This window comes from Elgaria multicarinata, chromosome 8, assembly GCF_023053635.1.
Source record: "Elgaria multicarinata webbii isolate HBS135686 ecotype San Diego chromosome 8, rElgMul1.1.pri, whole genome shotgun sequence".
Taxonomy (NCBI): Eukaryota; Metazoa; Chordata; class Lepidosauria; order Squamata; family Anguidae; genus Elgaria; species Elgaria multicarinata.
This window is the reverse complement of record NC_086178.1, coordinates 23678799-23704934: the sequence shown is the minus strand read 5'-3', so window position 1 is coordinate 23704934 and position 26136 is coordinate 23678799. Positions and strand designations below refer to the sequence as shown.

Below are 26136 nucleotides of genomic sequence, written 5' to 3'. Positions count from 1 at the left end.
AAGCTTAAGTCTTTTGGGGGACACGAAACTGTTCACTTGCTCACTTCACATGTCAAAGGCAGGATCAGGAAGTACACAGAGAAAACAGGAAATTAGGAGCTGTTGATAAACTCGTCCCAGAGCAGAAAGTGTTTCTTGGCAGTAGGGTGTCATCAAACCAGAGTCTTTACAGGTTATTTTACCCTCTTATCTGGTTGCCAGATAAGAGCGTAAAGCCAGAAACAAACAAACACAAATCCTCTCACTTGCACTTGGACTGCTCAGAGGCCCATTACTGAGCGACTGCAACATAACGACATTGCTGCTTTTTAATTCCACGGGCCGTAAAAGTTTCCTCTGAGGGCAGTTTCTGCTTTTAAAACAAATAGCACCGGTGGGCCTTTGGGGCTAACATTCAGGGCAGATGGACCAGCTCCACGGTTTTGACGGTGACTTTTGCACTTTAAGTACCTGCCATTTTGTGATACGCTACAGTGTTAGCTCAGAGGCACACTTGGAATATTTGTTCCAAGCCGTTCCGCTCTTTTGGCTTTTCCATCTTTAAAATAGATGGATGCCATTTTCATGTTGTGTCTGTGTACAAGATACAACTGAAATCTGCCATTTATTTACATAGGTGCAGCCGTTGAGCTCCAGGTACTTAGATAATAGAAGACCGTTGTCTTTTTCTTTTCAGACTATCTGCCAGCTTCTTCTCCACTTTAAAAAGACATGGGCCTCCACCTGGGCTAACACCTGCCAAGAAGAAACAGCCTCTGCCAGCTGTTGCCCATCATCCAAGACACGTATGTATGTGTTCATTGCAATTTCTCTCTCAACTTTTCTCAAAATATGACAGGCTTTCTTGAGTCCATCTCATTACTCCATGTTTTTCTTCCATCCCAAATAGGGGCCAACTGAAGGCATTGACCAGGTTCGCACGAACAGTGGGGGAAGGAAGTCACTGTGGCTTCTTCCCCTGCCCCATGCATGCCACTCACTTACTCACCATGTGTCTAATGGTGGGCCTTCTCTGCTGTGGCACCCCGGCTGTGGAATGAGCTCCCTAAGGAGGTTCGCTTGGCACCTACATTATATGCTTTTAGACGCCAGGTGAAGGCCTTTTTATTCTCCCAGAATTTTAACAGTCTATAAGTAAATTTTAACTTGGTGTTTTGAATTTGTAATTTTGCATTGCTGCTGTTTTTATCTGCTTGAGCTTTTATATTGTATTTTATATTATGGTTTTATACTGTTGTTTTTTACTTTGAATGTTTTTAATTTTTGTGAACCGCCCAGAGAGCTCCGGCTATTGGGCAGTATAGAAATGTAATAAATAAATTAATAAATAAATAATTACCCGAGATACAGGTTATCATGTTGTCCGAACCTGGTGCAATGCATGGTTGGGGTGCTTTCTAAACCCAACAACCCATGGCTTGTTGCATAGATGCATCTCAACTGACCAAGGAGAAGGCTATTTGGCTACTAGTCCTGATGGTTAAGTGCAACCTCCAGTATCTGAGGCAGTAAGCTTGTATACACTAGTTGTTGGGGAACATGGGTGGGAGGGTGCCTTTGCACCATGTCGTGCTTTGTTGGTCCCTGGTTGACAGTTGGTTGGCCACTGTGTGAACAGAGTGCTGGACTAGATGGACCCTCAGTCTGATCCATCATGGCTCTTCTTATGTTCTTAGACCAACATTGCAGACCAGTGTTGTAATGTAAGTATAGCAAACCCACTAACTGAATTCCAGCATTCTCTGTGAGAAGCAAAATACTATATAAAAATACATAAGTTAGCTGTAGCTGTACAGTTCATGGCATTGGCTTCCTACCTGCATCCTCCTTACCATCTGGGAGGTGATCCTTCATAAGCAACCCGGAAGCCTTCCGGTTCATAGGAAAACGCACTCACCTTAAAAAGCGCTTGCATTTTCATGAAATCATGACTCGTCAGCCTGTTTTCAAGACTTTTTGCTATCCCTGGATCTTCAGCCCTGTTCAGAGGTTGGCTCCCTGGAGCGTCTGTGGCTTTTCTTGGCTCAGGAGACATGTTGCTCATGCTTAATGACTTTTAATGTAAATCAATACATCTCCAAAGTGGGTTCATTGCTCGGCTTTTAGGTCCTTCCAGGATTTATTTTTCCCAAAACCATTCTTGGTGCACCAGGTAGCCCAAGTGACGGGGTAAAATCTCTGGAAGGTCAAAGTGGGTTGAAATGGAAAACAAGAGAACTAATCACAGGCTCCAATTGCAATGTTTTCATTTTTATTTCTTACAAGTTAGACATTCACTCTGTAATACCATCTGTAAAATGGAAAATCTAAGTAGCTTTCGCTGAAGGTAAGTAAAGAGAAGCAAGCAAATTTATAAAAATTTATAGTTTGTTCCTGGAAATGTAATAGATCCTATTCACCCATAGAAAATCAATTTTGCTTACCTTGTTGCTACTAATGTACTATTCATTTTGATTAAAATTCCATTGTCTTTTCTAAACACACTTGATTAGCTACAGCACTCCTTTCTCTAGAGTCCAAAGTTGACACCATGGGTATTTCACGGGACTGTTTCGAGTAAGAGAATTCCCTTGTCTTTGAGCTTGCAAGTGTTTCTTAGCAACCTTACACAACACTCATTTCCTCCCTCTTCCAGGCAGCGTCTGAATTTTTTTTAAAAAAACGTGCTTAGCTCTCTTTAGCGAGAATCTTTTCAAGCAAGCCAGGAAAGGGAGACCATAGCAATCTCCCCAATTAGATGTAAAGTTTTAAAAGTAGAGATGAGTAAAAAGCTTCTATCCTTAACAAACGACAAAACAAAAGAGGTTTAAGGGAAATTATGTGTATAAAAATATGTATGGCAAAATGTTAATATAACAATTTGCACGAAGTTTCAAACATAGATTAGCTGTCCAGCTGAGTTCCAAATCAAAAAGGCTGTACACATGAGAATGCCTCTGTTCTGTACAAATATAAGACTATACAGCCTTTTTGTGTTAGAAAACAGATGTTCCAGATATGTATAATCTACAGTTGGACTAATCAATGCTTTAAACTTTGTGTGAAATATTCGTTTCTTTTATCTTAAAATTTTGCTATATTGACTTAGATGTGCACACCCAATATTCCTTAAGACTTGAAAGCTGTTCAGCACAACAAAAGGGGAGGAGCTTGCATTTCACATGGGTGCACATGTGCACTCCCACGAGCTTTTGATCTGCATAGTGTTTAGAGGACATCTAAACCCCAGTGAGCAGGAACCTGGCAGCAGTGCAAACATTTTTAGTCTAAGTGCTCAGGCAGTGGAATAAACAGCCAGGAGTGTGTTGCACTTCCCACCGGATTTTGCTCTCTCTCAGAACAAAGCAGACAGAACAAAGCATGGCTAAATGGGGCAATATCCCAGTGATCACCACAGGATCATCCCTGTGTGTCCACATGACACACAGGGGATCCCGGGAGCAGGGAGGGACGATCCCCCCCTTTGGCCCGGGATATCACCCTACAGTTTAGTTCCAATTTTTCCATGGTCTCAGGATGATCTCAAGACCATGGAACGTGTGACCTGCCATCACGGTTTTGTCCCGGCTCCTTGAGAGTAACCGTGAGGAGCCAGCACCTGGGCACAGAGCAGGGGGGAGCAGGAGGGTTTTTTAAAAACGACAACAACACACACTTACATTTTTCGCAGGAGTGCTCCTGAGCTCTTCTTGGATTCAAAAAACAAAACAAAATGGCGGCCATGACGTCCTCTTCTCCCTGGGATGTTGCACACTGCATCTAGATGAGGGTGACGATCTCGCGATCATAAAATCATAAGATTGGCATCCTTGTCTAGCCATGCCCAGTGCTGGCCAGTGGGGAACGTAATGACCTCAAATCCCTGTGAATGTTTATCCTTCCAAGCAGTGATGCACTCAAGGCAGCTCTTTGGGACAGACCTGCAGATGCTGACATACAGGGAGCCCAAACACAGCAGGGCTGGCATACCATGTTTTGAAGTAAGTGAAGAAATGCTGCATCTAAAGAAGCACTACCACCAGGGCCGGCCCTACCTCAGGCGGCAGATGCTGGGGGTGGCAGTGGGTGGCCAGCAGTGTGGTGTTAAATGACAGAGCTGTGGGGGGGTATCAGAGCCTCTGTTATGCACCCTGTAGTTTAGTTTTTAGTGCTCAAGTATGGCAAAGGACACTATCCTTCAGACAAGGATTTAACTATCACTCTAGCTGGCTTCTATATCTGGAATGGGAATGGAGAGCCATTCTATCCTTTGCCTCTGGCAATGAAATGTCTCGGGACGGCCCTGACTGCCACTACAAAATAAGACCACAGTGCACCACTGCTTTGAAGATTTCCCAGGAGTTTGCCTCCTTTGGGGTTGACTCAGTCACATCCTTTGGGCTGAAAGAAGTCGAAAACTTCTTTCAGCCCAAGGGCCAACTTGGAGAAACTCGGGGGGGGGGGAATTCCAGAGGGGGGGAGCAAAGGCAAAGGGGTAAGACTAAAGGCAAAAGGGTGGGACAAAGACACAGAAATACCAGCATATTGTAGCTGAAAGCTTTTATTATTATTATTATTATTATTATTATTATTATTATTATTATTATTATTATTTATTTATTTATATAGCACCACCAGTGTACATGGTGCTGTACAGAGTAAAACAGTAAATAGCAAGACCCTGTCGCATAGCTAAGCTTTGAGAGAGGCTTAGCACAGGCTGTTCGCTACTGAGCCAAGTCCAAGGTCATGTGTTAGCATATAAAGCCCTGAACATCTTGGCCAGATCTACACCTTGTGTCAAAGCATCATGAATGAGGAATAAAAAGCAGGAAATAACACTATGAAAGAAGTATACAAAATGTGGCCTGTGCCCCCAACAGATATCAGTGTACTTCAATACCGCTATACAGCAGCAGTGTTAGATATAGCCCTGGTAGATCACCTCCCCCAATACAGACCTGTGTGATCATTGCTGGTTGTACCATGACCTGCAGACTGCTATCTCACAGCAGCCAGGAGCCTAGCCTTCTTTGTGGTGGCACCCAATTTATGGAATTATCTCCCAAACACACACACACTGGTATTCAGGAGGTGCTTTAGGCACAAATTAAAGACCCATTTCTTTATCCAGGCCTTCTCTGAGGGAATGTGCTTCCCAGTCTGTTTGCTTGTTGTTTTAATTGTTGTTTTAATTGCTGTTTGCTTGTTGTTTTAACAGTGTTGTTTCAATTGATTTTACTGTTTTTTTATTAATGATTTATATTGATGTTTTTGCAATTTTTATGTATTTAGTTGTATTTTGATGTATATTATGTATTTTGTGAACTGCTTAGCGATATTTGTAAGTATATTCGGCAGTATATAAATCAATTAAATAAATAAACATATTTCAACTTTTTAGCATAAGGAAAAAACCTGGAAAATCTGGAAAACCACCAAACAATTGACAGTCAGAAGACATATCGACCTGGGGCATTCTAGAGGGAGCCCAGGAGCCTGGGATTTAGCTTCTGGGCCAGAGGCTCCCACCCCACCCCTGCATTAAAGAAACCCAGTTATCCTAACCACTGGATTATCCAGAGATTAGTTCCGATCTTGGTTTGTCCATGTACGGACAAGCAAAGAGGGAAATAGGAGGTGCTAGAAAGACAAAAGAGTGTCTCCACTGCTCGTGGCGCCTCCTTGTCCTTGCTGGAAAATAGTGGGGTATCAGGGGATGGGCAGATATTAGAGGACTGTATCAATCCATCCTTCCATTTCTCCTAATTGGTCTGATGGAAGACAATCGGACTGTGGCTGTACATGCAGAGCCCCGGATGCTGGATAGAGATTTTCTTCTATTTGCAACTGTAGGAACTCCCCAAGCCTTGTAATGTCATTGCCAAAGATCCCACCCATCACTGAGTTTCAACACACCCAGCACTCATCTAAACACATCGGACTTGGGCTGCAAGTGGAAGAATAGGAATTTCCAGCCAGTTTTTTGTTTCTTTTTTCTTTTTCTTTTTAAATTCAAGTACTCTTGGTTTACATTTCCCTTTTCCAACTAAGACCATCTAGCCCCCCAAATGACTATGCTTCACAGCAAGTGCAACCGAGCTCAGCATGGATATTAAGAATGGAATTGCAATGAAACTGCAAGTGTAGCACTTAACAAAATATATTAAATCCCCCCAAATCCAGATTATTTTAAAGAAAATAAATTAAACTGTGTTACAGATGGGGATGGAAGGTGAATCATGAGTCTGATAATGTTGAAGATTTTTGCCCTAAAGACCTGGAATGAAACTTAAGGTTTGAAGAAGAGTTGGTGTTCTTCCCCAAATGTTGTTACAACTATAAACTAGAATAGACTTCTACTTGCCATCCCTTCTCTGCCCATAGATTTTCAATACTGAATAACTGCATTGACATAATCTGGATTAATCTACCAACCAGACTTAACCACATCCTTTGCACACAATTTATAACCCAAAAATATGAAAATAGGCATTCAATGAAACCCAGGAGAAATCAGTAAATTCTACTGGTTTCCTCTTTAACTGATTGGTTGACTGCTCTTAGAAATATGTAAGGGTTGATCAACAGCAAGCATTGTGAGACCCTTCTTCACTGGCCTTTCATTCAAAAGGTGAAAGATAGAATCCAGAAATACATATTTGCTTGGTTCAGAGTGGAGATCATAGAATCATAGAATAGTAGAGTTGGAAGGGGCCTATAAGGCCATTGAGTCTAACCCCCTGTTCAATGCAGGAATTCACCTTAAAGCATCCCTGACAGGTGGTTGTCCAGCTGCCTTTTGAATGCCTCTAGTGTGGGAGAGCCCACAACCTCCCTAGGTCATTGGTTCCATCTAACAGTCAGGAAGTTTTTCCTGATGTCCAGCCAACTTGAGCCCATTATTCCATGTCCTGCACTCTGGGATGATCAAGAAGAGATCCTGGTCCTCCCCTGTGTGGCAACCGTTCAAGTATTTGAAGAGTGCGATCATGTCTCTCCTCAATCTTAAGGGAGGATCAGTTTGAGAAAGCTGGTTAATCCAAGTGGGTGCAACCCCCTGCTCAACCCCCCTCTCTCTTGAGTTACATAACCACCTCTTGCTTCACACAGTGCAATCCTATACATGTCTGCTCAGAAGCATGCCCCACTGAGTTCAGTGGGACTTACTACCAGGTAAGTGGTTTATTGTAGCCTGTGGCTGTAATCTTGTGCACATTGAACTGGGAATAAGGTGCACTGATCACAGTGGGACTTACTTCTGAGCAAACATGAGCTGTGGGATGCAATCCTTTGCAGACATTGAAGTCACTAGGATTTACCTCTGAGTAAGCATGCGTAGAATAAGATTCTGAAATTTGAGAACCAGCAGGTGGTTCTGCTAACATTCCCCCCTGTTAAAGCAATTCAAACTTAAGCTTGCTAGCTTCTTAGATCATCTGTGGCTTAGGCTTCACAATACAAATACATTGCTGGTGGATTACAGATTTTGCAAGGTTGCCTCTACTAGGTTGCCTCTTGAAGGCCTCTAGTGTAGGAGAGCCCACAACCTCCCTAGGTAACTGATTCCACAGTCGCACTGCTCTAACACCTTTGGAAGCAAAGATGCTCACACAAAAGTCTAACTGTTAAAAGGTTGTCCTTAGAAGTTGGACACATAAGAAGGATGCAAAGCTAAGTCGCCTCAAATGCCTGTGTTCTGAATTAAACAGGATCACATCAGTTTAAACACATCAGATACCCCAAATTATGCTAAATCATAGGATCCCTTCATCACAGTAACCCCTGCCTAAAAGCTACCTTTAAAGGCTAATCCGTTTTCTGAAGTCTAGAGTTGTGATCAATTTCTTTCCTGCTGCTGAGAGTAATCCAAGGCTTTGTAGATGTTCACAAAACAAAAATACAAGTCAAAGCTTTACACAGAGAGCCAATTACGTCCCCGTGAAACCAATAATCCAATCAATTTCAGGGGAAAAAATTAAAAAGTTAGACTTATCATAAAAAGCTGCCTAGCACTCACCGGATGTGTTGTGACTGCAACTCCCATAATTCTCAGCCAGCAGAGCTAATGGCCATATTGGCTGAGGATTATGGGAGTTGCAGTCCTACACATCCAGATGGCACCAGGTTGGGAAAGACTGCCATAAAGTTTCCTTCTGTTCTGTACATAGAAATGTATGAAGCTGCCTTATACTAGGAGAGACTATTTGTTTGTCTATTTCAGCATTGTCTATTTTGGTGGTAGCCCCTTTCCGGGGACTCAGGCAAAGGTCTTTTCTATGACTTGCTATCTAATCCTTTTACTGGTGGCTCCAGGAATTGAACCTGGGATGTTCTGTAGACAACGCCTTGTACTTTTCTACTAAGCCACAGTATATCCCAAAGTAAAGGGTTAACCACAGAATGCAGGGACAAAGGAACCCAAGACCCCTCTAAAAGCTCCGTTCTTGCTCACATTAGCACAGGGCTCTTAGCCTAGAGGCGTTCAGCCGAGCAACAGCAACTGAACGCTCAAAAGCTGTGCGATGTCACACGGTCTCTTGGGCATTTGAGGAAGCATTGCGAGCTAAAAACCTCTCTGCTAGGAATCCTGCATTGCTGCGATAGCATGTGGGGCTTTTTTAAAGTAAAAAAAGAAAGAAGAATCCCCTACCATCTCCCACAGTTAAAAAGTAAGTGGATCCCTTCTGCAGTGAGAAAATTCTTCAAAATTTTCCACCTCCCTGTGAAAAAAGCAGAAAAAAGCAATGCCTCTTTCATAGGACGGGAGGAATTTCACCAAAGTAAGGGGGAGGGTTTGGTACAGAATTAGTCCTTCTCCATGGCGGCACCTCTGGAGAACCATCCCTTGAGTGGTGCGGGATGTGGAAAGCATAATACCTTTTAAACGTCTCCTGAAGACATACCTTTTTACACAGGCTTTCCCAGGTCTTTAATGTAGCTGGTTTTATATTGCCTTTTAAACTTTTAACATATTAAATTTATACTTATGGTATTTTATGGTTTTTAATTGTGCACTGCCCAGAGAGCTTCAGCTGATGGGCAGTATAAAAATGTAATAAATAAATAATAAAGATATTGTCCAACTATGGATTTTAGAACAATTATTTTTTCATGGACCGGCACAGCTATCTTTGCTGTTTTTTAAATGAATTTTATTACTGAAGTGTGGCATGTAAAAAGAAAAAGAAAAGAAAAAGGGGGTGGGGAAATACAGCTCCCATTGAATCAGATAACTGACCAAATGAGGCACACCTTACATTTGGCATGAATTATATTCATTGAAATTGTTGTGGTATGTATACTGTCTGATATTTCTAATTATGCCTGAAAGGCATGAGGTATGGCCCCATTTGCTCAAGGCTTCTAGGACATGGCTAATCTATTAGTTGGAGTTCTATAATCTATAAAGTTGTAGCTCTGTTAGGCGAGAAACAGAGAGGCGAGAAAAGGGGTGGGTGGGATTGTAGGAGGATGGATCTTGGTTGAGAGCTTGACCCTTTGCTACTGATACATATTAAAGGCCTTCCCTAAAGCCAGAGTTGTCTAGTCTTGTTTGGCTAAAGGCTTACATGGTGCCGTTTCTGCCAAATACAAAAGCTCTGTATAATGAAAGCTTACGTTGATTACTGTTTGCTAACGACAGATCCTTCTGCAAGCCGTTGTAGTGAAGAAACTGAAAAGCAATGCAAGTGCATGATCACAATATAGATACGCCGTTCACAAAAGGAGAAGCGAAAGAGATCCTGGCAAATGCTGCTCTGGAACAAACATCATCTGGACATTTGGTGGGAATCAGTTGCCCTGCCCCTAACATGGCTGCTGGTTTACCGCTTTGGTCATTTTCAAATTGCAGTCCAGAAGGAGAGCTGTAAGAATAGAGCTTGTGTTATGCTAAGGTGATCACATGAAAAGGAAGACAGGGCTCCTGTATCTTTAACAGTTGTACAGAAAAGAGAATTTCAGGGTTAGGGTAATTTGCATGCAGCACTTGGTGGAATTCCCTCTTCATCACAACAGTGAAAACTGCAGGAGCCCTGCCTTCTTTTGCATTTGGTCACTTACAAAAGAGGGTCAGGCTCCTGCAGCATTAACTGTTGTGGTGAAGAGGGAATTTCACCAGGTGCTGCATGCGTACAAATGATACCTGCTGAAATTCCCTTTTTAATACAACTGTTAAAAGATATCGGAGCCCTGTCCTCCTTTTCATGTGGTCACCCTACGTTATGCTATGTTATATGTCACCCTTGCCTAAGACCAAAATCGTCCAAGGGGGTAGGAGCACCTCAACCCATGCCCTTGTTCACAGGCCAAAGCAAATCATCAATCTGAATTGGGTGGGAGGAGGGGAGGAACAAAAGAAGAGTGAGAAACGGCAGAAGTTTGGGACTAGAGCCTCCTTTTGCTGCCAAGACAACTGCCTCCCCTTTAAACAGGAAACATCTACTAATGGCTAGAGAAGCACTATGTGTTCCTGCTACCGGGGGAAGAGGTGGGGAGCCACATGGATGCTTTTTAGCCTTGAAGAGGAAGCCTGCCACTATGGTGGAAGCTCATCCCAGCTTTCAAGTCTCTGGGAGAGGACTGGGTTAGCTCTCTGCCCTGACAGAGAAGAGGCACAGCACCAAGTGTGTCTCAGGGGATAGCACTATTCTCACTGGGGCCTAGTGCTGTCAGTTTTCCAGCTCTCCCTCCCTCCAACAAAGACTGGGGTTACCGGTTTTTATTTTCTATTGGTACTTTGACATTTTGAGCAACTTTGATAATTTGCATTTCTTGCAAGGGCGTTTTTACTGTCTTATTATCATTTTTAATATTTTACATTGTTAATCACCTTAAGGAACCTTTGGACTTAAGACTGATAGGATGGCTCCTCCCGCAAGGGGAAAGAGCTGAAATGTATATGGAGCTTCCAAATGGGCAAGGACTCCTGTGTTGGAAAGCTCTGTGCATACAAAATGTGAACAGTGAGATTTGGACCAGGCAAACTGGCTAACATCTCCAAATCCTGTGTATGTATGAACCCAATGGCTAATTAGGAAGACAAACAGCTGCACACCCCAACTACAATCAAGCTACAGAACAACTGGAAAGTTTCAAAGCTCAATTGACTTTCCAGTAGCAGTGTTTTTGACCAGTGTTTCAGCAGCATCCTGGTGCCTTCCAGATATTTTGAACTTCAACTCCCATCAGGCCCAGGCAGTACCTCCAATATTTTAACCCTCTCTAGTGTAGCTAAAACAGAAGCACCTAGCTATGCAATAGACACTGACTTGATTCTAAATGGCCAGAGAATATGGTGAACACTTGGGGTGTGCGGTCCCTACAGAAAATCCAGGGGCCCAACAGACCTCTAAAATCACAGGGCGGTTTTAAAACAGTTGCAACCCCGCAATATGGTTAGATTGTTCAGAGCAATGCATCTGTAGGTATCCGAAGGTTTTTCAGGCTGCGTGAGGGCTCGTTTCATGTGGATGGATAATGAACTGAACACCTCCATATTTTGAGATTGACATCTGTGACTAACCAATAGCCACAGTCTCGTCCCTGTCCTCCCCTCCAATCACAGCGCATAGGGGGAGGGACTGCAAATGATATAACCCATTTCCCCCTGCCCTGGAACTCAATTGCTAGCTCATAGAGCGAGAAAGTGTCCAAGTTCCACTCCCCATATGCACTTCATCTTCTCTCAAGAGAGCTTGCAGAACTTTCAGAAACTAACCTCCTACAAAAATTGAAGTCCCCCATGTCTGTCAACTTGGTACCATATGTTTAAATTATCGGAGCTGTGTCTGAACTAGATGAAACTACAACCAATTTTCGTCACTTCTTGAAAAATTGATGTTGGCTGAAAGGAAGGATTTAGGAAAAACGGCTTGTTATGAAAATAATGAAAACCATTCTATGTAAATGTGTTGCCCCAGGAAGTGATGATGACTGGCAGGCAGTGTCAATCCATGCATTATCACAAGCCAATATTAGGATACGGAAAGAATCTTGTGCCAAAGGCTGACTGGAGTATTGCAAGTATGGATGCAACTCGGTAGGGCGTAAAGTCAAGAGAAGGGACGGCGAGAGAAAAGTTTGCTAGTACTAGTATATCTCCTGTTTTGAAGATAGGGCTCAAGTTTATATGCTTTGAAAAATATATATATAAAAAATAAAGGTATTATATAAAGGTCTGACCTCTCATACAGAAAGCACCCCCCATTTTACCCCATTAGAACAAACCGTCAGAGAACACAGCAGATCTCTATTTTTATAAACTGAAGATGCACAATTGTGCATCAGCAAAGTAAAAGGTAAAAGGTCCTGTGCAGTTTCGGATGTGTGTGTGTGGGGGGGGGGTGTGTGGCTTGAGCGGAGATTTTTTTTAAAAAAAAATCTTAAAAATCAAGGGAAGAAGGGATCTGTGTTAAACTTGGCATGGCTAAAGCCCTACTTAAGAGCTACTAGGACTGGCAAGTTTCATCTCTTTATCTTTAAAACTGACGGAGATGTATGCATTTTTGTTAATTCCCACTGACTATAATAGCGCAGTTCTCTGAAAATGGAGCGGTTTTCTGACAAGTAATCTGGCGGTGCAGAGAGATCGACCACCCCCGAAAATCAGAGCAGGGAATCTGCTCAACGGAGCTCCGCCCAAATTTCAGGGGGGGGGGAGCAGACCCGCTCTGCATACCCCTAGTGAACATCCCTCTCCTTCCAATTCTAAGCAGTTTTCTCATATGGCATTTCCCCCATATTTCCAAATGGCAAAATAAATCTAATTAGATAGTTCAGTTTTCTATCTAATTAAGAATCTTTCAAGGTTCCAATTTTTAAGGTATGATCATGTTAGGGGGCACAATTTAAAACTTTGGTGGTTGTGGAAGCCAAATGTACATCCCCCCCTCCAGCCTAAATGATTTTATGGGAACAAATTACTGATAATCTAACAGATGTAAACTATTTATTGAGTATTTGCCACCAATATTGTTAAATACATAATCTTGCAGTTTTCCGCTTTCAAGTTAAAATGTCAGAAACAGAACACCAAATATTTACAATTCTTATAAGGAATGTTACATAATGACACATTAAGGCGTAAATTCTTTTGGCTTATAATTCTGAAAAGAATGATAATAGCAAAAAAGTGATGCAAAATCTTCATCGTGAGATTATGATTAAGCTACAATGTTTTTACAAAAATATGGTGTAAGATGGCAATAAATCCCATTCAAAATCCTGCATTAGGTCCCTGCAACGGGGACTGATAATTTATACAGTCAAAACTTTAAAGTTTACATATAAAGGTATCCTATCCACCATTGAAAAGTACAGCTCTCAACATATACAGTTCTTTTTCAGGCCACAGTTTTGAAGGTCTGGAGTATCAAGTTGGTTTGATGAATTAGTCGGTTGGCACTTATGAACACGTTTATTGCCCTGTAATAAGAAACAAAATACATTTCAGCACCGGACTAACAATTAGGAAGCCATCAAATAAAACATGTCTACTCAGGAATAAATATTGTATTCAATGGGACTTACTCCCAGATAAGCATGTATAATGGGTCTGGACCACAACTCCCATTACCCCAGCTAGCATGGCCAATTGCAAGGGAGTATGGGAACTGTAGTCCAACACATCTGCAGGGTACCAGGCTGCCTACAGCAAGGCAGTAAATCCAGTGATCATAATGTATCTTCTCTTCAATGGTAGACAGCACCATTTGAACTGAGGTCTAGAAGAACTGATCATTATCTGAAGTGTCCAAAGATTCACCTTACTACAACTAACTGGATGGATTACATGCAAAAAATGCTAAATTTATACCAAACATTGCACACATTAGTGTGCCTCTCACCTCTGAGTCTGAAATAATGAACTCAGACAGCATAAGAATACTGTTATGGTCTTATCAAAGACCATAACAGCATAAGAATACTTCAGTGCAGGACACCGTGAGGACCACATCTTCATTAACTATAAGTGCAAAGGAATAAGGTAGTCTCACCTATCTGAAACTCTGCTGCAAAGTTCACCAACTTGCATTTCATTTTTTAAAAAAGCAACAATGAAAAGTTTAAAATATTTATAGGGCAATTTTCCAAATCTTCCGAGTGGCATATCTTATTTAAAAAACCCACAAGCCCTGATTCACACTCTCTCCATTCTAAACTCTTGCAATCAGAGCATGATCACCAGGTTGTAATTGTGGTTTTGAGGCCATGAAGGGCTTTTGACCATGAATGCAAAAACGAGCACCATGAACTGGGCCTGGGAGCATGTCAGTAGCCTGTGTAATTAGCACAATATTGGCTGAATGGGCTTGTGACTTTCTGCCCTGTCAGAAGACTGCCTGCAGAATTTTGCACTAGCTGAAGCTTCCACATCACCTTTAAGACCAGCCACACATAGCAACATTATACACAGTTCTATTACAATTTTTCAGGATCACACACATAAGGCAGGAACCAAAGAGCTACTGCAGGTAGACTCCAAGGGCTTGAAAACTGCCAAGGGGATTTTTTACTTTTTACATGAAAGCAAAACTTTGATAAGACCATAACAATACAATCCAGTGACCTATATGTACTTGTAAGACTGGGCAATTCAATGTTTATGAATGAAATCAACAAGTTAATTAAAGCCTAGTTCAAATGTGGGTGTTGTTTCTGCCTTATGAAGTAAAACGGATATATTTTGTTTTCAGTATTTCATCCTCTCTGCTAAATCCATTTCACCTTCTTTGTTTGCAATTATCCCTGGTCAGAGCATGTGTTAATTTCACTTCTAGTGACTGATGAATTCCTGAGCTGCAGAATTTAACAAACCAGAAGAATGCCTTACTATAAACTTTAAATAAACGAAACATTGTACAATGCAGAAGACTGGAGAGATTTTTGTATTAGCATTGCTCTGTTAGCTCCAACGACTATGAACCAGGTCAAGGAACAGATGGGATTTTTTTCCTCCTCACTACCCGCAACTAAAATTTCTGTTCAAGGGCTTCCATCACAGTTTTCTTCTGTTGCCTTTAAAAGAGCTGCATCAAATTCTTAATGCATGTGCTTCCTTACGCACACTCTGCTTGGGAATGGTGCAATCCTATGCCACTATGGGAGCATGAATTCGGTTACCGCTATGGGTAGAGCCAACTGCACCTTGGAAATGATCAGATGTAAAGTCTTGTACAAGGACCAGAACATAGGCATTTGGCCTGGTCCTTTCCATCTGATCATTTCCAAGGTGCAATCGGCCCCACCCACATGGTAACTTAACTTGCTGACCTGATCCAGAAACAAGTGTTTTCACTAGTTTCTGGGTTGCTTTCAGAAGCACTAGCTTCCTGTTGTGTTAGTGGTAGGTCCTGCTGGTGCAACAGAAACAGTGGAAGCACAGTGATAGTATTGGCTACTGTGCCTTGTAAAGGAAAACTTTCAGGATTAGAAACAAAAAATCCCTAGATTCCCAAGAGCAAATTAATTTTAAAATCACACACATTCACAGATATCGAGATTTAGAAGAAGAAAACAACAGGAGTCTTGTGGCACCTTAAAAACCAACTAATTTTTCATGGACACTGTCCAGTTCATCAGATGTTGTTCTTTAAAGGTGCCACAAGGCCTGACTAACGTGGCTACTGCTCTAGGAAAAGCTTAGAAGAGCAAACTCTTCACAAATATTTTTTTGTATTTTGCCAAACTGAAAGTGACGGAGCACTTAAGCTACTAGTCCACACAAAGGATGCTCTTTGCTGCTATTAAATATTTACTTTAAAATGTTTAGGAAGAAAGAAAATAAAGGAAAGAAACAAGGTTGCACCAATTCAACTGAAAAAAAACATACTTACTTTCCATCTTTAAAATAGGTTTTCAAAGTGTCGCTGAAACTTTTGGAGTATTTTACAAACTCTTTCTTTTGGTGCTCAAGTGCCTGAAAAATGTATACGTGAAGAGTCATTCAATCAAACTCTCTCCCCTTTACAGAGCATCTTACTTTAGCCAGTAGACAGACGAAGGTAATAAACTGAAGTAAATAAGCATAAATGCTATTCTGTGCTAGCAAAAGTCACCCATATAAGAAATGAAATGAGTTAGAGAGCTTCTGTATATGTTTCTAGGACTGTTTATTTACCACCCTGAAATTCATAGGGAGCATTTTATAAATTATACTAAACTTTAATGTTGCTATTGCAGATTAAAAATCCACATATATTGAAAATCAGGCAGCAGGAAAAATATTGGCTTAGCTTTTATTCTGTTTGCCTTTTCATCTGCAAGTCTGTCTTAACTCCCAGTGATGGTGGAAATGATTTACAATTCCCAACATCTAAGCATAAAAACTGTAGATTCTTTCAATATTTATGGTTAATATGTTTATATTTCTGACAAGACAACATAGAGGAGTTTATTTCACATACCCTCCGGTTCTGGTATTGATATTTCTTGAAGACATTATTTACTGTGTCAAGAAGTTCCTTTATTGCACTGGCGATGTCCCTGTTTGGCAATGAAAAGATAATTGCAACATCTTTTAAAATTAGATTCACTCAATGCAGAATTTTAATCACTTCCAAAATTATGTCTGACATGTATTTCTAAAGGATTTGTGGTCTTACAGAATGCATTTTAGATATGGCACAGCAAGACTGAACACCGAGAACTAATTAGATTATATGGCACTTCAAAGTCCAAATTAGGTTTAATGCAGACTTCATATGCGGAAAGGTAGCATCTGCTTGATATAGAAATCTACACTACAATACCATTAAGCAGCAGGAGCCCACCTTCAGAATCAAATTCTCCCCTCAGTGCAACTCTGTATATTGCATATAAAACAAGCAGATTTGACTCTTGATATTTCAACCTGAATAAAGAAAGTGACCCATGATTTGCCTTAAACTATTTCGTGACTACTGGTCTCATGAATGGAGGCTGATATCTCATCCTGCCTCAATCTCTAGACATTTAAATAAAACCAAACCACCTGGAACAAAACTGTCACAGCAAGTATTCTTAAAAGTAATTTCATGTTGGTAGTCCCCTCTCAGGATTAATGGATGCAATTTTATCTAGTTCAGGCTTGGCAGGATATAAGATTACTATATAACAAGACTAAACAGGCTTGTGTTAGACTAAAAGGTCAGAAGAGAAAGAAGTTAGTTAACACGATCTTCTGTATATAATTAGATTTCCACAGTTACAACCAGTTATGAAATCCTTCCAAGAATCACTTCTAAAATTAAAATCATAGTCTGTGGAGGATTTATTCAAATGTCAGCCTATGAATTACTCCAAAATTCTTGAACTGACTGAATATATTCACGTCTCGAGCCCTGCAAATAAAAGAGAACTACAAGAAAGCTGAAGTAGACCAAGTTCAGAAATGATGGTTACACTCTTATACCTTGACCATCTGCCATGCTAAATTCAAAGACATAAAGTTGGGATTATAACGAGTGAAGATCTACAACAAAACGTAGCAGTGCATTTTGTGCCACCAGTCTCAAATGCTATATTGAAACTGGGGATAAAACTCCACACTTTTCAGGTTTTGGGCTCAGTTCAATGCACCCCAAAGTTAGGCAGAATCACCTTATACCACTCAATTCCATAGCTTTCTCTTTAGAACAAGGGAGAGATTGTGGGGGAAATAGAATTGGAAGCTATGCCATGATGAAGTTAAGGGAGGCAGGGGATTATTTAGGATTAGAAGAAGTGATTTCCCTCCAAACTAAGGCATGCCAAGGGCATTTTAACAGCAGCAGGGGTAGCCCGTAACAGCTTCAAGTATTCTAGAATGAGGAGTGGGTGAAACTGGAGCCAGGTGATTCATGCCATTACGCCCCCCCCGCCATATTGGTTTTTTTAAACCACTGTTTTCTTCATATCTATCCAGTACACAAGTCACTTTATTTAGCAGTAATCCAACTATCCACAAAGCCAGAACAAAGGAGGATCAGAAAACTCTTGATTGTTAGAATATTTTATGCAATAAAGTGTGTAATTTGTACAGAAGTCCTACCCTTAAAGGTGGTCTAAAAATCATTTGAAGCACAAAGAAAAATAAACAAATGAATGAATAAATAAACGGCTCTACTGTGGTGTTCTGGCTAACTGACAATCAAAACATGTATCACTGAGTATTCGCTTCATGCTTCCTCCTAAACCCTGTATTATGGTTAAGTAAGGGCCAAGAGGAAGAGATAGGACATATAGCTTAATTAGAAGGGGAAACAGCAGAAGTCCTCTGGAGTTAGGGCAAGAGGCGCCTGCTCCAAAATGACAGATGTGTGCACTTCCCAGCCCTAGAGGCATTAAAAGGCCACTGCCTGCAATTACTATTAGATGATTCCATGACTCTGGTCTTAGCTAGACCAGGCTACATGATGCACAGGGGATCCTGGGATCAGGGAGGGATCATCCCTCCCTTGCCCCGGGATACAGCCCTATACTTTGGGCCCACTTTTTCCACGGCCTTGGGCTGAGCACGAGATCGCGGAGTGTGTAGCCTGTTTCTGCGGGTTTACTCGTGAGGAGCTGGGAACCACACATCGGGAGTAGGGTGGGGGGAGTGGGGAAAGTAGTTAAATTTTTTTAAAAAAAGTTACGCTCATGCACTCCATCTCCTTTAAAAATAAAAAAAGGTGTCTAGAGTGCTTGCCAGGCTCACACAAAAAGAAAAAGCCAGGAATGGGATAGGGATTTTGAAGGATAAACAAGGGAAGTATTGTCATACAATGAAGGATAAAGTAAAGATTTTTCAGGAGTTTTATCAAGAATTGTATAAGGGAAAGGATATTCAAAAACAAAAGTTGGAAGCTTATATAGAAAAATATATAAAGAAGAGAATAAAAATAGAGCATAAAGAGCTAATGGAAAAGGTAATAACTCAAGGAGAAGTAGAAGAAGTAATTGAGAATTTGAAGCCGGGTAAATCACCGGGGGTAGATGGTTTAGGACCAGAATATTATAAGGTTTTTAAAGGAATTTTAATACCAAAATTAATAAATTTGTATAATTCCATATTGGAAGGGGATAGAACGCCAGAATCATGGGAACATTCATTAATAATTTTAATACCAAAACCAGATAAAGATTTGACTGTCCCTGATTCATATAGACCTATTTCATTAATAAACCAAGATGCTAAGCTTTTTTCAACTATTTTAGCAAGGCGGTTGAATAAATTTATAGAGGAATATATAGGGGAGGACCAATGTGGATTTGTGGCAGGTAGACAGATGTCTAATTTAGTGGGAAGAGTATTAAATGTAATACAGGTGATAAATAAGTCTAGGGTTAAAGCGGGAATTCTGGCATTGGATATTTTTAAGGCTTTTGATTGTTTGAGCTGGCAAGCTTTAAAGATGGTTTTAAATAAAATGGGGTTTGGAAATAAATTTAAAGCGATAATAGAACAGTTATACTCTCAAAATACAGCCGTAGTGGTAGTGAATGATGGTGTGACAGATAAGATACGACTAGCCAGAGGGACAAGGCAAGGTTGTCCGCTCTCACCAGTCCTATTTGTAATGGTAATGGAATTATTGGCGAATGCAATACGAGAAGATGAGGAGATTGAAGGAATAGGTAGTATGAAAGAAATTAAATTGAATATGTTTGCAGACGACACCTTGTTGACGATAAAGAATCCAATAGAGAAGATGGGGAGAATTAAACAGCAACTGAGAGAATTTGAGGATATTACGGGGTTAAAAATAAATTGGTTTAAATCAGAATTGATGTTGTTTAATTATACTAAAAAGGAAGAGAAGGATTGGGAAGAAAAGGGAAGAGAAATGAGAGTTAAGAATCAGATTAGATATTTGGGAATAAAAATTACGCAGAAGCTAGAGAGTTTAGAGAAAGAGAATTTAAATGTGTTAAAAAAAGAGATTTTAGCAAAATTGGAAAAATATAAAAGGTTAAATTTATCTTGGTTTGGAAGAATAGCATTAATAAAAATGAAGATTTTAGCAAAGATTAATTTTGTGTTCAGGATGCTACCAATAAAAATTTCAGAATTAGAGCTAAAAAGTTGGCAAAGGATTATAAATAATTATTGTAATGGTGATAAGAAAGCGAGGGTAAATAAAAGTAAATGGTATTTGAGCCAAAAAAAGGGAGGATTGGGTCTCCCGAATATTAAATTATATTATGTAGCTAATAGATTAAGATGTATAGTGGAGGCAATTACAGGATTAGGGGAATTAGATTGGATGGAAGAAAAAATTACGAGTAATATAGAGACTAAATTGGAAAATGTATTTTTTATGGAAGGAAAAAAAAAATGGGTGGAAAGTATAAATAACCCGCTTTTGAGGTCTCACTGGGAAATTTGGAGTAAATATAAAGGGGAGCTGCTTCCAAGCAGCTCTCCTTTGTCATCGGTAATAATGTTGAAGAATTTCCCGGAGGAATTAAAGAGTAGATTAAGTAAAGTTTTAATAGAAAAAAATAAAATGAAATTAAGGGATTGGTTAAGAGGAATGAGCATAAGAGAGGATATGGAAGAGGTTTTGAAGGATAAAAAATTAACTTGGTTAAATTATAGGCAATTAGAACAGTGGACTAAAAAGTGGGTAAGAGATAATGGAGATTGTAGAGAATTAACAAAGTTTGAGGAACTAATAGTTAAGAAAGATAATGAAAGGGAGAAAAGAACAGTGTTAAAAGGGTTGATGAGTGAAATATATAGAATATTGGTGGAGAAAGGGACAGTGGATAATTCGGGTAAAATGGTTTGGGAGACAGATTTGAAGGTACAAATAGGACAACAGGGTTGGGAGGGATTATGGAAACAAAGAGCGTTGAGAAATATGTCAGTAAGAATAAAAGAGAATTATTTTAAAATTGTATGGAGGTGGTACCTAACTCCGGTTAGATTGAATAAGATAAACAATCAGCAATCAGAAAATTGTTGGAGAGGTTGTGGGGTTAAAGGAACGTATTTGCATATGTGGTGGGAATGTAACTATGTTCAGAAATTGTGGAAGATGATGTTTTTGGAGATTGAAGAAATTGTGGAAATGAAGATAGAACGAACACCAAAAGTTGCATTGCTGTCACTATTTGAAGAAGACTTTAAATGTAAAAAGGAAATTAAGGAACTGATAACGAATTTGTTGATCGCAGCAAGATTGATTGTAGCTAGGAACTGGAAGATTCAAGGGGAATATTCTATTGAAGAATGGTATAAAGAAGTATGGGATATAGCTATTAATGATAAATTAACAAGTAATATTAAATGGAGAAGAGGTATAGCTAAATCAAATGATTTTGAAGGAATTTGGAAACAGTTCCTAATATTTGTGTTTTCTAAAGGAAGTGGGAAACCACCAGCAGAAGAAAGTATGAGATTCTGGAATCAGGAATGAGATCCCGAGGTGGGGGGTGCACTTGTATGTTAATTTTGATTATGTTATTAAGATAAGATATTATGTATTCAATATTCAACATTATGCAGTATGTTGTTGTTGTTGTTGTTGTTTTTTATGTGAAATGTAATGTGTATATTTAAGTAATGTAGAAAAATAAAAAAATATATATAAAAAAAATAAAAAATAAAAAAGGTGGGTGCGACGGCTCTCTTCCTGAGGTCATCACGCCTTATGTGTAAACAAGGGCAAGATTTCGCATTAATCGCAACGCGAGGTCTCCCCTCCTCTCCCCCAGACTTTCAGGTAGGTCTAGCTAAGGCCTAAGTGCAAAGGCTTGGCTGCCACTTACATAAAGGATGTTCTTGAGCATTGAACTTTTAACCAATCAAATAATGGCAAGTCAACCGATAATATCTGATAGATTGATGGACCAGGGTCCTGACCTTGGCTGCTTTGTTAAGTATATGAAAAGAAATACTTGCTTAGTCATTAAAATTGTGTGTGTATGGCTATTTCAGGGTTAAATAGAGAAAGACTATCTGTGAGCAATTACCTTGAGATAGAGGCTGTTCTGGGAACCTTGCCAAGATTCTAAGTTAGCCTCATCACAGCTGTATGTAATGTAGATAAGAATTGTGTAGATCTGTATATAGTTTCTCACTTGTGTAAAATGCTCTCTGATCACTGCTTACTGATCACTGCTTACTGATCACTGCTCTCTGTGTATGCCTCAGTGTGCTGATCTGAACTGATCTGAATTGAACTGCACAGAAGCCTGAAGGAAATAAACCAGCTCTGCTGTGTAAGACCTGTGTGATGTGTGTTTGTTTTCTGAGCACAAACAGAGTTCCAGAAGGAGAAAAGTTCTGGCAATAACCCAACAAAGGTTATGGGCCCAGTCCAGTCCAGGCAGCCCAGTCCAGCCTAGACCAGCCTACGCCAGCCTAACCCAGGCAGAAGAACCAGAACTTGATGGGAACGGTGCAGTATCAGAACCAGGAGTCTGCTAAAACAGAAAACTGTTGATGAAGGAAGACACCAAGCTAAAGCCAGTGCTGCAAAGTGAGGAAAAATCTCAGTCGGCTGACTCTGAGGAGGACTCTGAGCAGGAGGACGGTGAGATACCAATTCCTAAAGCAGAGGGAATGGCAGGAGCTAATATGTCTGGTTTGCATCAATTGTTAGAAAAGCTGAATGACTCTAACTATGCATTATGGTCTTACAAAATGCAAATGTATCTGATTCAGGCTGAACTGTGGTATGTAGTCACAGAGGATCCACCAGATAGAGCAGATCCACAGAATGCTAAATGGTTTAAGGATGATGCAAAAGCAATGGCAGTTATTGCATTAGCTGTGGAAGACTCTCAAATTTCCTTCATTCAGTTTTTGAATACATCAAAAGAGTGCTGGAATGCGCTACAAGCTGTATATCAAAGAGAAACAGCGGGCAGTAAAATAATTCTAACCCGGAAGCTGTATGGAATGAAGCTGAAACCAGGGGAGTCTATGTCAAACCATTTGAAAAGCATGAGAGAAATCTTCAATCAACTCAGGGCACGAGGGATGGAGTTTACAACTATACACCAAGTCTATGTGATTTTGTCAAGTCTTGATTCATCGTACGACGCGGTTGTCACCATGATGGAAAGTCAAGAGGAGAAAAATTTAACCCTCGAGTATGTAGCTGGAAAACTACTGGAAACCTATGAAAGAAGACAAGCTTCAAAACAACAGAGCCTTAAACTTCCTGTGGCTGAATTTCAACAAAGCCATAAATCTTCTGATGTGGTGGCTGCATTAAAGGCAAGGAAATGTTTTAATTGTGGTTCCACAGAACATTTACGGCGGGATTGCAACAACAAGAAGAAGAAAAAGCAGTCAACAGCAAAGTGGAGAGAAGAAAACAAAATGAATGAAGCTGAATCAACAAAGAAGTGTCTTCTAGCAAGAGTCAAAGAGACAATGAATCCTTGGTTTTTGGACTCTGGGGCTTCAATAAGTATGGCAAAAGACAAACTTTCATTTGTAACCTTGGAAACTTCTACTTCAGAGCAAAAGTGTGTTACCTTTGCAAATGGAACAAAAATCCAGATTTGTGGTGTGGGTAATGTATATTTTGATTGTCTGGGAGTTGAACTACAAAGTGTTTTATATGTACCAGAATTAGAAACAAACCTTCTAAGTGTGTTTCAGTTAACAGAAATGGGGTATGAGGTTTGTTTTACTGAAGAAAATTGTACTATAAAACAGGGAAACAAGGTGTGTGTGCAGGGAATAATGAAAGAATCTTTGTATGTGATTAATACTTGTACAGAAAATGAAGTTGTAGCCAGCAAAGTCACAACAAAAACAATAGCCAATTGCAAACCACACCAAGAGTGCATCCATTTAACTCATAAAAGGTTTGGTCACGCTAACTATAAAACAATTTCTAAGATTCCAGAATTGTGTGAAGGGGTGAAAATCAAACCATGTTCTAACTATGTAGAATGTAATGTATGCAGTGAAACCAAGTGTCATAAGTCAAACATTCCAAAACATAGTGAGAGAACAACAAAAAGAATTTTTGAATTAATTCATGCAGATCTTGCAGGTCCTTTTGAGACAAGTCAAGGAGGAAACAGATTTTTCTTGTCTATTGTTGATGATTACAGTAGATTTGGATTTGTGTATGTGTTAAAACAGAAGAGTGAAACTTTTGGAAAGTTCAAAGCGTTTGTTAAGTGGAGTAAAAATAGGTTTAAAGAACCTATAGCTAATCTAAGAACGGACCGGGGAGGTGAATTTCTCAGCAACCAATTTAAAAAATTCCTCAGTGATGAGGGTATACAACATGACCTTACTGCTCCATATTCACCATTTCAAAATGGAGTTGCAGAAAGGAAAAACAGAACCTTGCAGAACATGTTAAGAGCTCTATTGAAAGAGTCAGGATTGTCTAACCTGTTCTGGGCAGAAGCTTTGTCCACCTCAAATTATTTGTTAAACAGGCTTTACCACTCTGTACATGAAAAAACTCCATATGAAATGTTTTACAAAAGAAAACCTAGAGTGTCACATATAAGGGTTTTTGGAAGTAAATGTTTTGCTCATGTTCAGAAAGAAAACAGACCAGGAAAGCTAGCTCAAAGAGGTTTGGAATGTAAACTGTTGGGATATGATACACAAACAAAAGGCTACCGTTTGTGGTCTCCATATCACAAAAGTGTAATTGTGAGCAGAGATGTAGTTTTTCATGAACAAATGCAGGAAACAAAACAGTATGTAAGTTTGCCTGTAGAACAGAAAGCTGTAGAAACAGAAGAAATTCCTGAACAATCTCAGCAAGAGAGGGAGGGGGAAGAAACTGTAAAGGAGGAAACTATGCCTGTAACTATGCCAAAGCGACCAGAAAGGGAACGCAAAGCTCCAATTCGTTATTCAGATGAATACCAAAGCAAACAGGTTTCTCATAGAGCTTTACTAATAGCCTATGAACCTACTTCATTTGAGGAAATTCAGGAAATGGAACCTACAGAAGCTCAGGGCTGGCATGAAGCAATGTCAGAGGAAATCAGAGCAATGGAAAAAAATGAAACGTGGGAGCTAGTACCTTTACCTGAAGGTCGTAAAGCCATTAACAGTAAATGGGTATTCAAAGTAAAACAAAATGAGGAAGGACAGGTGGAACGTTCAATGGTAAAACACAAAGAGATGCTTTTAAAGCTGGGTCTCAGATTGTAACACAATTTAAACAACATGCGCAAGAGGAGGACTGTTAAGTATATGAAAAGAAATACTTGCTTAGTCATTAAAATTGTGTGTGTATGGCTATTTCAGGGTTAAATAGAGAAAGACTATCTGTGAGCAATTACCTTGAGATAGAGGCTGTTCTGGGAACCTTGCCAAGATTCTAAGTTAGCCTCATCACAGCTGTATGTAATGTAGATAAGAATTGTGTAGATCTGTATATAGTTTCTCACTTGTGTAAAATGCTCTCTGATCACTGCTTACTGATCACTGCTTACTGATCACTGCTCTCTGTGTATGCCTCAGTGTGCTGATCTGAACTGATCTGAATTGAACTGCACAGAAGCCTGAAGGAAATAAACCAGCTCTGCTGTGTAAGACCTGTGTGATGTGTGTTTGTTTTCTGAGCACAAACAGAGTTCCAGAAGGAGAAAAGTTCTGGCAATAACCCAACATGCTTCACCTTCGCCAGCTGAAGAAGCAATCCACTGTTGAAATTTAGACATGACCCAATCCTACTCATGCAATTGCATGTGTGGGTTCCAACAGCTCTAGAAGTTAATCAGTGCATGACACAGCTGATTTGAGGGTAGGCAAAGTGACAGCCTCTTGCCCTTCATCTTATGACTTTAAGAACTTGGTAAAAGCTGCACCAATGTTCCCAACAGGTAAGAGGAGATCTATCGCACTAGCTTGTAGTACTTTTAACACATCACGTATGCTGATAACGGTATTGTGAAAAGACGATTTCTGGCAAACTGGGCAGAATCAGCATTTGTAACAGATGTTATTACTGTCAGCTCCAGTCCATAGTTTTAGCACTCAACAGTAAGTAAATATTTAATTTGAAAGAATTTCCAGGGGACTACAGTAAAACACACACACACAGCAATACTACAAATATTTACCCATTACAAATACAATGTAAGTAAAAAAAAGAGGACACCACTGTCATGGGCTGAGCCCATGGTCCCTTTAAGAGAACATCTTTTGCTTCATATCCCAGGGAAAGGGAGAGGGGTTTCTTTGTGTCTGAAAAGGGAGTAGCAAGGGAA

General features: G+C 40.1%; 2 protein-coding genes across 2 annotated transcripts in view; both read right to left on the bottom strand.

The window, feature by feature from the left end:
- WDR49 (WD repeat domain 49) overlaps positions 1-2035 on the bottom strand; it is a 129627-nt gene extending 127592 nt beyond the window's left edge. Inside the window, exon 1 of the mRNA XM_063131924.1 lies at positions 1833-2035. Within this exon, the coding sequence (XP_062987994.1) occupies positions 1833-2035 (203 nt within the window). The remainder of the gene's footprint in view (positions 1-1832) is intronic.
- Positions 2036-12914: 10879 nt separating this feature from the next.
- PDCD10 (programmed cell death 10) overlaps positions 12915-26136 on the bottom strand; it is a 32197-nt gene continuing 18975 nt past the window's right edge. Inside the window, exons 6-8 of the mRNA XM_063132009.1 lie at positions 16389-16467; positions 15819-15901; positions 12915-13407 (exon numbers count right to left, since the gene is read on the bottom strand). Of these exons, the coding sequence (XP_062988079.1) occupies positions 13326-13407; positions 15819-15901; positions 16389-16467 (244 nt within the window). The 3' untranslated portion in view covers positions 12915-13325. The remainder of the gene's footprint in view (positions 13408-15818; positions 15902-16388; positions 16468-26136) is intronic.